Raw genomic sequence first — 15,418 nt, forward strand, 5'->3', positions numbered from 1 at the left:
TGTAGAAACCAATCTTAGGTGGGCCGCTGACACCACCCTGGCTCTAATATGAATCTTGACATGTCCCTCCAGAGTTATATTTGCCTGGCCATAATAGAAAGAATTAGACAGTGTGTGCTTAGAAACAGCAGTTCCTTGTTTACTGGAATCAAAAGAAACAAATCTGGATGAACTTTCTATGAGCTAATAAGGGGAAATTGTACTAGAGTACCTAAAAAGTGATTAGCGCCTTTGATTATATTTAATTTATAAAGGCACAAAAGCCTCTAAAGCACTCATAGGTTGGTCTGCTAGGCAATCAGGAAAGGCAAGCGAGATGTACAGGCAGTCCCCGTTTTACGAACATTCGATATACGTCGGATTCGTACTTACAAACGTGGGGGGAATCCTGTTCTACCTTCGGTGTCCCCAGCGTGCCCGTCTCCCTCCCTCTCAAGTTCCAAAGCAACCCTCTCCCCCTCACTCCCTCCATTCTGAGCCCCAAGTACGTGCCTCCCTCCAGTGGGTGTTTACCTTCTTCTGGCCAGCTCCCTCTTCCTTCCAGCTGGTCGTTTCTCTGCACAAAGCCGCAGGCGGCAGCTCCTATGTGCATCTGTCTGCATCAGCTTCTCACTGGAGCTGGAAATGGAGTAGGTGTTTCTGCCTCAGACTAGAAAAGGGTGGCTCTAGCGGCTTGTCTCTTCGAGCTGCCTTTTATTCAGGTTCTAAAAACCTTAAACCCTTGACCCCTCACTTTTCTACATGATTCTTTGGTGGGGGGCACACAACCAACCTCCGCTAAGCCTCCCAGCCAGTCACAGAGTCAAATCAGCCTGCACGCATGCACCTGACTCCACAGGGGCAAGCACCGCTCCCATGGAACCTATTCCTGAGCTCCAAGTCTTAGAGCAGGCCAGCCAGGCAGGTACTGCTGACCTTTTCCCAGGCAGAGCTGTTTCAGGACTACTGGGAACCTCTTAGCACAGGGAAGCCTCAATAAAAGATCGAATTAAAACCTGAAAATAAAAAATCTAGCGCAGAGTAGATGAAAAGCCATCTTCTCAACTTGCTTGCAGTTAAAACTGAGGAGAGGGGGCACTGCCCAGAGAGACAAGGGGGTTGAGAGAAGAAAATGATTGATGTCTTCTGCAAGCAACTCGTGAGAAGGGGTGCATAACCTATCTGTAAGAAATTATATGCTGTTTGCAAAGGAATGCCTCTTTATCCAGGTAGAACCAAACAGAATGTAATTGATGCAATGCAAAAAAGCAGGATTTGGATAACAGATGTCTAATCATGGAGAATACACAAAGACTTAAAGAGACATCCTAAAATTTTAACAGAGCTTATTAAAGTGATTGGTGTACCTTCTAACACTGGGGAAAGAAAAATCTAGCCAAGATTTAGCAGGGTTGAGTTTAAGCTTGTTTAACCTTGTCCAGATAGCACTTAGACAGTTAAGAATAGTGAGATTATGACACTGTGGGTCAATATAAAACATCAGTATGTTATCTGTGAAACCATTAACATCAAAGGACTAAATCAATGTGGCAAGTGGACTAATAAAAAAGATTAAATAAAGCAAGTACTAGCACTGAGCCCTGAGGTACCCCATAGGACATCATGTGGATCAGTCATCATGAGAAGCCAACCTTAGGTCAAGGTATGACATAAAGTAGCTATGAACCTCATTCCTAAGGCCCACATCATACAGTCAAGATAGCAGTAGCTGTTTTCAGTTGAGTTTGCTTGGCTTTGCATCAGAAAACCAACATCTAACACTATAAATAGACAAACAGCTGTATCAATGACCCAAGTTGAAATGGCAAAGGCAGCATTAATGGAAGCAAAAAGCTTTTTTTTCCCGAATGACAATTCTTATGTTTTTAATTGCCCAGGACCAAATTCTGATCACTTCTTGGCAAAGTGGGTGAGACCCTCCTTGTTTGTTCATGTAGTACATGGCTACCTGGTTGTCTATTCAAATGAGTACTACTTGACTGAGGAGGTGATCTTGGAATGTGCATAGAGCAGTGGTTCCCAAACCTGTCCTGGAGGACTATGAGGCCAATTGGGTTTTCAGGCTAATCCTAATGAATATGCATGAGAGAGATTTACATATAATGGACGTGACAGGCATGCAAATCTGCTCCATACATATTCATTAGGGCTAGCCTGAAAACCCAATTGGCCTGGTGGTCCTCCAGGACAGGGTTGGGAACCACTGGCATAGAGCATTGCGGATTTCTCGAATCTCAAGGAGATTGATTTTGAGAGATTTCTCTTGAAGATTCCCTCTACCTTGAGTATGGAGTCTGTCAAGGTGGGCTTCCAATAACTTCCAGAGTCCATTTCAAATGCATCATCCTAACCTTCAAGATCCTCCATGGCATCCTTCCTCCATTAATTCCTCTATCCTGGAATTCCTCGAATCTTAGTACCTCCAGACCTACCCAAAAATCGAAACTATCCTTCCCCTCATTTAAAGGCATCTCCCACCCAGGAAAACTGGGGACTTCCCTCCTCTTCAGATTCACCGAGCTCTGGAATAACCTCACTTCCCCCCTTCGGAACCTGAGTGCTCTCCAACCCTTCCGCAAACATCTGAAAACCTGGCTTTTCTTTAAAATCTAACCTCTCCCCCTCTCCCACATCCTATCTTTCCACCATTCTTCTCCCCTCCGATCTTCATCTAACCCTTTCCCTGGAGTTCCTTTCTTATCACCATCTCTGTAAACCGTGCCGAGCTCCATGACCATGGAGATGGTACGGTATAAAAACCTAAGGTTTAGTTTAGTTTAGTTTAATCCATTGTTAATATCTTTTGATGTGGTGTAATGTGAAATAGAAGGCCTCTGGATAGATTTGCTGGTGATACCTACTACTGAAGGGATTGACAAAGTGCTGAGGTTACTTATAGCTGTTGGGATAGGGTGTTGGTGGTTTGAGACCATTGGATTGAGAGTGCCCACTGAGGTTCTCTGAGATGTAGAAGGTCAAATGAAGTTACTTGAACTGTAAATGCCATGTGACCTAAGAGACACATCGTTTGACATGCAGTGATACGCTCAAGAGAGGAGATCTTCTGGCAGATATGAATCAGGGTTGAGGAGTAGTGGCTCGTGGCCAGCAGGGGGTGATGGTTATGGGACGGTAATGGGAATGGATGTCAGGACATGATAAGTGCAATATTTTTTGTGGAGTTTTTCTATAAAAGCGCCTGTTTTTCGTATGATTCTGGGTAATTCTAGTTAGATACAAACATCTGTGTCAGTTAAGGACCACGCCCAACTAGAAGCGTACAAAAAACGGGTGAATAAAAAATATGAATAATATGTAACTAAAGCCAGAAAAACACACTAAAGATTAAAATAAGGGAAAGAATGGTGTTCTTTTTATGTACTTTGATGCTAGGCTAGATCATGGAAGGAATCATGGGGGTTACATGGAATCCATCTTGGTTCTCTGTCTTTGCTATATTTTCTGTCCTTCGGAAGCCATTTTGTGTGTCCAGGTCTTTGTTCCCAGCAGCGTGGTGTTAATTAATACCACATGTGCTTGCTTTAGATTGGCTAGGAAGATAAAATGCATTAAGTATGAATGGCCAAGTTATGAATGAATGGGGCCCCTGGAGTGATTTGTGTGACTGTGTTGAACTAAAGCATAGGGTTTGAAAAACATATTATTGTATATATCTTTGTAACCTAAAGAAATCCTAAACCAACATCTGGGAGTGATTAGGTCAGAGACTACTCCTGCTTTTTATGTGTGAGACTGTCAGCTTAGGAGGAGAGGGGGAGGCCGGCCCTTCCTCCTCCTCCTGTAGGCTAAGGCTATATCATTTGAACCTGTCAGATTCTTTTCTTTTCCTCCAAGGCTGAGAACTTTTCAGCACCATGTTAATAATTGTAGATTCTCTTGAATAATAATGGTAATTCAGAAATCAAATGTACTGTTCTAAACTTTTAAACGTGGAGGAATTTTCCTGTGTCCAACTTTTAAGACCACCCATATTACTTTATTGGTTGTTATACTGATGATGTCATAATGAGCCAACAGCATATAATAGAAAATCTGGAGCTATTAAGACGAGACCGTTATGAGAAGGCCAGCATTTGGCATCTATAATGATCTCCCATTAGCGCAACTGTTAAGCAATTATGCTGGATTCTTTTGATATCATAATGGAAAAACAGAAACAATAATTCAATAAATCTTAATTATAATTTTGAAAACCTTGCGCTGGTGTCATTTTGCATGTTATTATTTTCAAACCGAAGCTTTCAAAGAGGCGTCGATATCCCTTGCTCAGGGTGTCGAGCCTGTTGTGGTAGAAAGACATGAGCTTGTGTAGTGTCTAAAAGAGCCCCAATTAATTCTAGAGTTTGAGTGGCTTGTAGATGAAATTTTTGGTAGCTGGCTGTAAATCCCAGAAGTTCCAATAGATGAATTGTTGCATGCATGGCCTGGCGAGCTGGTTGAGGTGTTGGGGTCTTGATCAATCAGTCGTCCAGATAAGGGAACACATGGAAACTGCAAGAGCAGAGAACTGCAGTCATTATCAGTAAGCATTTTGTGAATACTCTGGGTGCAAAAACCAGTCCAAATGGGAATACTTTGTATTCAAAATGGTGTGTTCACACTCAAAAGCGAATATATTTCCTGTGGGCTGGCAGGATGGGAATGTGTATGTCGGTTTCTTTTGAGATCTAGAGAGCAAAGTCAGTCTCTTTTCTCTAACAGTGGTAACAGGGTTTCCAGAGAGACCATGCAGAACTTTTCCTTCACTAAGTATTTGTTGAGAGCACAGAGGTCTAGAATTGGACTAAGACCTCTGGTTTTTCTTAGGTATGAGAAAATACTTCTCCTGCAGAGGTACTTGTTTGATGGCGTTGAGCTGGAGGAGGGCCGAGATTTCTGGAGAAAAAGGGTGGTCTGATGTTGAAAGAAGACTCTCTTAGAGATGGTTTGGAGGACTTTTCTGGAGGTAAAGGGCATAACCTTGTCTCACTACTTTGAGAATCCAATGATCTGTTGTTTTAAGGGCTCAATACTGGTAAACGTGAGTGAGATGACTCCCCTATAGGGAGAGTCTGAAGGATAGGTTGTATTACACTGGCTAGGCTCTCTAGATGTTGAGGAATTTTGACTGTTCTGTGCGTGAGAGTGGGGAAAATGAGCTGAGACCTTAAAAATGCCAGATGGTTGTTGGCACAGGCCTGGCGTTCACTTGCAAAGGCAAGTGATTTGGGGGGACAACAGTTACAGGGAAGACTATGGAATGATATTGCCTAGATGCAATTTTATATAATCAACAAACTTGCTCGGGTGCTGCAGGATTGGAGTAGCAGATGTGATTGAACCAGGACAGCTAAAAGATAATGATACGAAATAGTTAAAGATCAACTGCTGCAGAAGTCGTCTTTGTATGCTGGAATCTGCACAAAATGACAGAGGCTTGAAGGAGGCAAAAAATTTTTAATCCATGTCACAACTTTTAAGATTAGCTTTCTAGATTGGCATTTTTGACGTAGGGAACATTTGCTTTGTGGGGCAATTTTGGAACAAGGATAGAAATATTTGTGGGATAAGGAGTAGAATTTTAAAAAAGAGAGAACTACGACATTTAAAAAAAAATATTTTATTAATTTTCCAAAAAAACTTTACAGTGCAATATACATACAATGGAACATTGGTTTACATATATTTTTGTCATGTGCTTTCTTTGCTTTCAAGAATGAGGTGATTGGAGCACTGTTTAGTCAGAAAAAAAGAATAGCTTTTTAGCAAGAAAACTAAGCTATGTTTTTCATGTGCTGTGCTTCAGTTAATGGATCTTTTCCTCTAATTAGCAAATAACATTGCTGTTTGTCCACAAAAATAGAAGGTTTTGCATGCAATATATGTTTTGTATGCCCCATTTATGTGGTGCCTTATTAAATGTTTTTTTTGAGCTTAATAAAGCAAAAATAAAAACCCAGAGAGCTATTTAGCAGATCGCATTAAGGACATCCAAACTGTGCCTAAGTTCCAGAAGAATGTCCAAAGAGTGCCTAAGTTTCGTCCATAGAACTCAGGTCTATCTGAAGCCTAAACTGTGCTCAAAAGTAGACTTCCTTACAATGCCTAAAAGACCCAGTTTTACAATTGCTATGCAGCTTGCTAGCTCACTCTGTATCACACTGGTTAAACCTATACCCTTCTATCCTAATGTTGCTGGTTTGAATCCCAGTCACTCTGTCTGATGGAAGAGAAATAAATAAAAGCATTAAACAGATCCAACTCCTAGTATTACAATTATAATGAAAAACAGTACAAAATCACCATTCTAATAACATAATAATAAAATATTATAACATTAAGGACATTGTCTAACTCTCACCTAAAACTTGATTCTCTAAAGGACGCCTAAAAAGTTAGATGCCTAAACAGTGCTGAACTCTGCTGAGCGCGATTCTACAAAGGGCGCCTAAGCTAGACACATTTTGCAGAATCAGGGCCTATGTGCTTAGTAAAACACACTTTGCACAAAGGAAGGAGGAAATTTATGAAAAGAACCAAATAAGGAAAAAGTAAGAATCAAACTGCTTGCTTCCATGTTGAATGTATGAATATTTAAATGTAACCACAAAAATGCATAAGCAATTAAATTGGAGCAATTACTCTGATCAACAAAAAAAAAATTTATTTGATACTGAGAACTTAAGAAGTGTTTTAAGTTAATGATGCTGATTTCAGATCTGTAACTGAAATTCAGCTAGCATGTCAGGTTTCTGAGATACACGTTACAGATTTTTTAGACAGTTTGCCATATCGGCACAATATTGCGAATATGAACTGTGTCCCACCAAACTTGTGTTAAGGAGTTTACTCTGAAAACAAACATGAAAACAATAAGGAGATATGTTACAGCATATATTTACGCCTCTCTTAACTCACACAAAAGTGATGTCAGCATGTTCAGAAATGTTTGAGATACTTGCTTTTATGCTTGTACTATACATTTGCTTCTATTTGCAAGAACCAATAGTCTCCCATCATAGTGGGATTGAACTTTCCCTGATATCTGCATTCCATCACCTTGATATCTTGATGAAATCTTTCCCCATGCTCATTGCTGACTTCACCAAGATTGGATGGGAAGAAGTCGAGGTGAGAATGTAAGAAGTGTATTTTAAGTGACATTTTGGCACCCATTAGCTGATATACTGTCAGCATATTCTCCACAGGCTCAGCATAATTCTCTGATCTGCGATTACTAAGAAAATTCTGAACAACCAGCACGAATGCTTCCCATGCTGCTGATTCAGCTGGGTTCAGCTTCTGTTTGAACGCTTCATCTAGGATCAGTTCATGGATTTTGGGTCCAACAAAAACACCTTCTTTTGATTTTGACTTCACTTTTCTCAAAACCAAACATACTTCTTAGGTGCTGAAATGCATCACCATTTCAGTCCATCGCCTTGACAACATTTTTCAGCAGACCCAGTTTTATGTGAAGTGCTGGAAGACAGATTTTCTCACGATGTACTAACAGCAGGAGCTTCACATTGTATCTGCCAGGTACAAATTCATCTCGGTTTGGCCATTGTTTCTGCCTGTAGTGGTTGGTATCATTACGACTGTTCCAAAGACACAAGAAGCACATGTATTTGGTGTACCCCAGTTGCAGACCCAGAAGGAGTGACACAACTTTGAGATCACCACATCTGCATAGTGTGTGAGTTTTTAAAAGTGTCTCTATCGACTCGTATGTTTTCTTCAACCCAACTGCAACATGAACAGATGGCTTCTGGTTTCCATTGTGTAAAAGTACCGCTTTAAGGCTTGCTTTGCCTGAATCAATGAATAGTCTCCATTTGTCAGAAACATGTTGCATATTCCAGTTCATGCATGAGACCATTAATATCAGTGCAGAAACAAATGTTTCCTTCCATTTGGTAAGAGGAAGCCAGGATGATGTGACGATCATCAAAAAAGATATTTTGGTGTCCTGCCTTAAAAATTCCATTGCTTCAGCCTTGAACCCAATAATTCTGCTTTCTCCTTAATCCTCCATAGCCCCAGGTACGTTAGATAGATTGTGAGCCCACCGGGACAGAGAGGGAAAAATGCTTGAGTACCTGATTGTAAAAACCGCTTAGATAACCTTGATAGGCGGTATATAAAATCCTAATAAACTTGAAACTTGAAGTGACAAGTCTCTAACCAGATCATTAAGATCTTCTTGAGTTAGCAGGTGAGGTTGTTTTTCACCTACTTCAGGTTCATACAACTCCTCCACAGCAGCAGAAGCTCATTCTTCATCTGAACTTTCGGCACATTGTGCTGTCCGTATCCCAATCAGCCATTGTATTAATCCGGAATAGCAGACAGTGCAGCACACATGCAGTGCCCACGCTTTATCTTTGTCGTCAACTTTAAAACCAAAATAATGCTTGTGTGCACTTTGAAGTCTGCTGGACAGATTCTTTCGCTGATCTTGTACAGTAAATTGTCCGCAGACATAACAGAAATTATCAGGATGGTTAACACAACCTCGTCTGTTCATAATAATTATAATACCTTAGACAAAACCAAACAAAATATAAAAATTCACAGGTAGAAAAAGCAGCACAATCACTTTTAGTATAAACTTTCAAATTACTGGTATATGTGATCGATGAGCTGTCCTAAAATGCAATATTGTGTTACAGAAATAGTGAAATACCAACGCTTCACGGTAGCGATATTGACGAAAAAGATATAAATACAAACTGATGCATAACTTAAAAACAGGATGTGATAGACTAAAACTGTTTTCAGATTTAGAGTCAGCATGTGGCCCTTGTTAAGGTACAGGTGACAGAACTCCAGTAGCAAAATGCTTGTTGACCAATGTTATTATATAAGTTGTTGCCTTGCAATTGCATCTGAAGGTGGTGTGACGTATATTAACAGAGATCACACAACCTTCTGCCCAGATGCTGTGATACTTTTTTTTTTCTTTTTGTTTTATTGTTCAATAAATAATCCTTGACTTCAGCCTCGGTACTTCTTTTATTTTTTCCTGCTGATATAAAGTTGCTACTATTACAGGTTTGTGGAGCCCTTGACTTTCTAAGGAATTCCCAATCCTGAATGGCTGCTCCCATTCCTATGTTGGGGTCTTTTAAAACCTCAACATAGGTCAAAATCAAAAAAGTATTGAGATTTTGGCTGAGTCTGCGATTGGGATTCTTGAGCCCTTTGTTGTCTGGTGTGTCTTTGTGGAAAAGCTCTGGAAGACGCAGATGGTGGAATATATCTGCTTTGGGGATAGTAAGAGGAGAGTTTAGGATTGTAAAAATGCTTAGAAGGTTGAGGCTTGGTTGACTTCAAAGATGGCAGTGTAGTCATGGAGTTCTCACGCCTTTTGATTTTTTGGGTTACCTCCTCTATTCTGTCCCCAAATAACTTGTTTCTGAGGCATGGAATGTTGGCTAAACGCTCTTGGATGTTGGCATATAGGTCAGACAATCGGAGCTATGCTTGCCTTCTCATAGCAATAGATTCTGCAAATGCTTGTGAGGTGACATCAAAGGCAGTAAAGACAGAGCATGCTATATACTTTCTCTTTTCCAAAAGATCATTGGAGATACAGTTACAGTTTACTTAAAATTTGATAAAATACTTATAAAAACCTTCTAAGCGCTGTACATACTAAATCGTGGTACAGAACATTCATTAAAGTACAATGTGCTACAATGGTCTTCAGTAATGTAGTGCTCATAGTGAGACAATTTTTGTATGAGAAATTTCATGTAAAATATCATGTAGAAATTATAACCAAGTATTCTACTGGTTAACATGGTGTTTTGAAAAAGTCTATGACCAAATATATCTAAGGTTCTGACCTCTCTGCCAGGAGACGTGCTGGCATATGTTCTTGAACTGCTTGCTTTCTTCAATATAGACTCTGCCAAGAGAGATTGGTGCTGCAACTAAGGTTTATCAAATCCTGGGCAAGATTGGACTCTATACAAAGTGTCCAGCTTGTGTGGAGCCACTGGGACTAGAAGAGGTGCTTCCCATTTTTTGATCATAGTATCTTTCATCAAATTATAAAAAGGAAGGTTGAGACAATCCTTTGGCCATTCCTTGTAGTCTAAAGCATCAAAGAGCTCTGCTCTAGGCTCAGTCTATGATTCCATTTTTATTAGCAGAGATCATACCATCTGCCTAATGAATTTTGTAAAGGAGAGATTTTCAGGTAGTGAACTTCTGTGAGGAGGTGGAGGAGATGGATTTAACGGAATTCCATAAGCTTCTTCAACAGAAAGGTCCAGGTAATCAGAGGAGGAATGGTGAGATAAATCAGAGTCATAGTCCTTGATGTCTTGCCTCGGAGATGTAGAATGTCGAGGTGAATGTTGAGGTGTACGTTGAGGTGTGTGTAGGAGAATATCAACTATGTTGTCAAGGACAGCAATGAGAAATACTCCAAGATGTTCTGTGATGTTGACCTGATGAGTGTCTGGATGGTTAAAGCTACAGCCTCAGCAACCTGGGTTTGTGAGTTCAAACCCACGCTGCTCCTTGTTACCCTGGGCAAGTCACTTAATCTCCCCATTGCCCCAGGTACATTAGATAGATTGTGAGCCCACCAGGAGAGACAGGGAAAAATGCTTGAGTACCTGAATAAATTCAAGTAAAACCATTCTGAGCTCTCTTGGGAGAATGGTATAGAAAATTGAATAAATAAAATAAATAAAAACTGTGGTTCTTCAATGATGCAGCTCTCCTGGACCTCGAACAGAGACAGTGTGAAGTCTGAGCTCTCAATGGTAGCTTGGAGTGTTGCTCAAACTGGGCTGGTACCAGATGCACCATAGCAGCTGCTTGTACTGCGTGGGACTGTAACATGGCAGCCAACTCCCTCTGCACAAATTCCCTAATTTGATCTTGTAGGAATGGTACCAGTACCAAGGTAGATATCAGTTTAGATGGTGCAGGATGCATCAGGTGTTGAGGCATTGGTGACCTCGATGATGAAGCATGCCTCAGAGAAGACACCACTTGAAAGGATAGCGATCTTGTCGCAGTCCATCAATGCCTGGGATGTGCCGATGGTGTAGACATTTGAGACGACGCCGCTGCATGCTTCAATGGGGAAGAACATTTATGCTTCTTAGCCTTTTTAGTTGATTTCCCCAATGGAGGTAGCACTGACAATGTAGAGGTTCATTGAGGTGTCAATGCTTGCTGAAGATGCTTTCTGGATGTCAGAGTTAGAGTCAGCAGACATTCTCGATGCTCCCAAGAATGTAATGAAAAGTTTTTCATACTGGAGTTGTCTAGCCTTAAGTGATCTCTTCTGCAAAGTGGAGCAGTGTGGGCAAGAGTCAGCACGGTGGGCATGAGCAAGGAACTGAACACACCATGCAAAGTCAAAGGACTCAATGGTTCAGGGAGGTCGAGTGGAAAGGATACTGAAAAAAACATTGGGCAGGAAGGCACCGGTGCATGCGTGGTAGAAGCGGTCTTGAGACTTTTCAATTTTTTTAAAGTAACAGTACACTTTTGCACTGTCCGTACTGGGCTCTGTGGATGATGTGAGAATATGCTGCCTGCATGTCCTAGGACAGGGGTAGGCAATTCAGAGCCAGAGCCAGAGCCAGGTCAGGTTTTCAGGATATCCACAATGAATATGTATGAGATGGATTTGCATGCACTGCCTCCTTGAGATGCAAATCTATCTCATGCATATTTATTGTGGATATCCTGAAAACCTGACCTGGCTCCGGCTCTCGAGGACTGGAATTGCCTACCCCTGTCCTAGGATAATGGTAACTACACCCCTTAGAGCTGTTTAATATTGGGTAGTAAAACCCAAACTCACATTGGCCTGGTTTCAGGCTCCTTTTCCAAATTAACTTCTAAACATTTTTAACACAACTGCACATACTGTATGAACTTTTGTTTGAAAAAAGAAATTTATCATCTGAGTCCAAATACCATTGTGTGCATATAAAATCAAATCTATTACAGCTTAGACAATTATAACTTTCTTACCAGTTGTGCACATTTTTCTGCCTCGCCCTTTCTTTCTTTTTTCTCATTTTTCTTTCTGAATATCTCTTGCAACTGAAAAATAGACATCACTTTTTAAAAAACATTAACAGTACAAGACATTCCTTTAAATCTTTCTTAGTTACTATATAAACTAATCCACTGGTTACTGTGTTCTATTTTTCGAGGGGCACTCCTTGTTCCTTCTTTTATCTTTCAGCTCAATTGAAACTAAGGCTAGGTTCTGATGGCATAAACCTTCATTTGTAGTGAGCTGGGCACTTTTCCTCTATTTTTAAGAGACTCTTTCCAATTATCCCAAGTCTAGTCTCTGCAGCAACTGTCCTGAGGCTAGAAGCCATACAACAAAGGGCTCCTTCCTTGAACTCTAAATACAGTCACTAAAGGGGCAATTTTATAAGTGGGAACCTCCTTGGGGAAATTCCCTGCTTATTCCTAGGATAAGCAGCATAAAATCTGTTTTACTACTTGGGATCTAGCTAGGTACTTGGGACCTAGGTTGGCCACTGTTGGAAACAGGATACTCAGCTTGATGACCCTTTGGTCTGATCCAGTATGACAGTTCTTAAGTTCTTTTAGGTGCCCAATGTGGCTTGTTGAGATTCTATTCTAAAAAGGCATCTGGTCATCCAGATTGCATTATACTGTAGAATACGAGCATAATCCTGCATTAGCACACCTTAAACTGCAGTTACACCTGCCACAGAATAGACATAACTGTGGATGACTAGATGCAGTGGGTAACCACCTAACTTACAGTATTCTGTAAATTGTGCAGGTAAGTGGCAATCCTGCCTATATTCCACCCATTTGAATGCCCTCTTGCCTTTGCGTGCTATATCATTACACATACACTTTAGTTGCTTTGTTGCCACTTATGCACTTAACATAAGAATAGCCTCACTGGGTCAGACCAATGGTCCATCAAGCACAGTAGCCCGTTTCCACGGTGGCCAATCCAGGTCACCAGTACCTGGCCAAAACCCAAGGTGTAGCAATATTTCATGTACACTTAACCACAAAAGTACAGGTATTCTGTACATTTACATGTGCAACAGGTGTGTAAATGTGGGTGCTTAGTTATAGAATTTCCCTTCATGTGTTTCCCATGATTCCCTTCCCTCCAGGAGTTGTGAACCCAGCATCTACCTTTACATGCAGAATACTGCAAATGATCTTAAGGACAGGGCAGGATTAATTCTTCGAGGGCCCCTAGGCACCCAAGTACACTGGGCCCCCCTGGCCCTGCCCCACCCCACCCATGTCCTGCCCCCATTTATCTGTTTTCTTATTTAATTCTTTATTTCCACTTGTATTTCTTAAAAAAAAAATTCAAAACAAAGATTAGCATACCAGTACACAGTTTTTCTTCTATGCAACCCCAAATATCTCTGAACAAATCCCCCTTCCTTCCCTTCCCACCTATTTACCCAGGACTTTAACTCTGAACCCTTTCCATGCATATATAAAAGTGTTCAAATATTTGTAAAGCAGTAATATTATCTGAAATACAAGTCTATATTAATAACCAAGTTTACAATGCCTCTCAATTGCCTCACTCTACATCAACCAACTGTAACCCATATATATATACAACCAAATCGGTAACTCCTCTAGTACATTCCACTCCATGTATGTTAACTTGCAATGAAACAATAAGGCAAGCAGTCCACCAAAGAATCCAACGTGAAACAAAAGACGATTGGCAGAAATAAGGAGATTCAAATCAGGTTAATTCAAGGTACTCCCAAGAACCATGCCTGATGCATTTCGCCAAACAAGGCTAGTCAACGCTAACAAAAAACCATGTCTTTCATACAAACAGAACATGTATGGAATATGTAATCTCAAACTAACCTCTCTCCCTTTTACAAAACTGTAATATGGTTTTTAGCCACGGCCAGCGCTAAAAAATACTCTACAGTTTTGTAAAAGGGGGGATAAAATAGAAATATGTTGACAAAGGTTAAATAAAACCACCAAGAAGATGGACTCTGCATATAATGCAACACCACAGAAACAGCGATGCATGTCCCCTAAAGCAAAAAAATAAATAAATAGAAATTTTTTTCTACCTTTGTCTTCTCTGGTTTCTGCTCTCCTCATCTTTTTGTCACTTTCTCCCTTTCATCTTCTGTCCTTCTGTGCCTCTTCCAGAAATTGTCTGCCTCTCCCTTCCATCTCTTCTTCCCCCCCCCCCATTGGTGTGGCATCCATCATCGTCCCTTCCCTCCTCCAATGGTCTGGCATTTCTCTCCTCCCCTTCCCTCTCCCACACCCCCATGGTCAAGCATTTCACTCTCTCCTCTCCCTTCCTCCCACTTCCATCAGCATCTGCCCCCTTTCTCTTCTTCCAACCCAATTCCATCCAGGATCCTTCCGCCTTATGTCTCTCTCCCCTTTCCTTGCACCCCAATTCCATCAGCATATGCCACCTTTCTTTCCCTTTAACCCAATTCCATCCAGTATCCTTCCCCTGCACACCAATTTCATCAGCCCCTTTCTCTCCTTCCACCACCTTTCCATACCACCCTGCCCCCTTTCTCTCCCTCCACCACCCTTCCATGCTCCTTTCTCTCTCCCCCTCCAAACATTGCAGCTGCCAGCTCTGCCCGCTGAGCTCTTTTGCCCAAAAGCAGCATTAGAACAGCTGACAGCAATGGGTTACCCCCCCCATGGCAATGCCCCCCCGCAGCAACGGCAACGGGCCCCCCCTGCAGCTACAGCAATGCCCCCCCCCCGCAGCTACGGCAACAGCCCCCCCCCCCCCCGGCAGCAACAGCAACATGGCCGAATCTGTTACAGGAAGGTCCCGCGATGACTGCTTCTGCTGGTCCATCCCCCTCCGACGTCACTTCTTCCGGAGCAAGTAAGTGACGTCAGAGGGGGATGGACCAGCAGAAGCAGTCATCGCGGGGACCTTCCTGTAACAGATCCGGCCGCGTTGTCATTGCTGTGGGGGGAGGGCCCATTGCCATTGATGCTGGGAGGGGGCCGTTGCTGTTTAAAAAAATGGCAAGGTGAGTCGTCCTCCTTCAGCGGGCCCCCCTCACAGATTCGGGGCCTAGGCATGTGCTACTGGGCCTATTGATTAATCCAGCCCTGCTTAAGGATATGGTTCATTAAATTTATAATTATAGTACATTAAAAAGAATGGAAGAGATAACAAGTATTTATACAGGGGGTGATCATAGGTTCTGTTTTCTTGAGACTCGGATTCAATGCCTATGCTCAATCATCCTTGCCTTTAATGCTCTTGAGATTTGTACTAAACCACACAAACATTCGTAAATAACATTTTTAGATTGACAAAAAGTACATCCAGTTCTTTGGTCCATATAGTCCATATCTACCATCATGGCAAAACATACAGAACAGCTACCATATT

The 15,418-nt window shown here is 41.6% G+C and overlaps 1 protein-coding gene across 11 annotated transcripts in view; it reads right to left on the reverse strand.

Annotated features, from left to right (window-relative positions):
- MICU3 (mitochondrial calcium uptake family member 3) overlaps positions 1-15,418 on the reverse strand; it is a 217,103-nt gene that overhangs the window by 90,170 nt on the left and 111,515 nt on the right. For all 11 annotated transcript variants that reach the window (XM_033944444.1, XM_033944437.1, XM_033944454.1 and 8 more), the window contains exon 7: positions 12,013-12,084. In XM_033944444.1, coding sequence (XP_033800335.1) covers positions 12,013-12,084 — 72 coding nt within the window. The remainder of the gene's footprint in view (positions 1-12,012; positions 12,085-15,418) is intronic.

This window comes from Geotrypetes seraphini, chromosome 1 (genome assembly GCF_902459505.1).
Source record: "Geotrypetes seraphini chromosome 1, aGeoSer1.1, whole genome shotgun sequence".
Taxonomy (NCBI): Eukaryota; Metazoa; Chordata; class Amphibia; order Gymnophiona; family Dermophiidae; genus Geotrypetes; species Geotrypetes seraphini.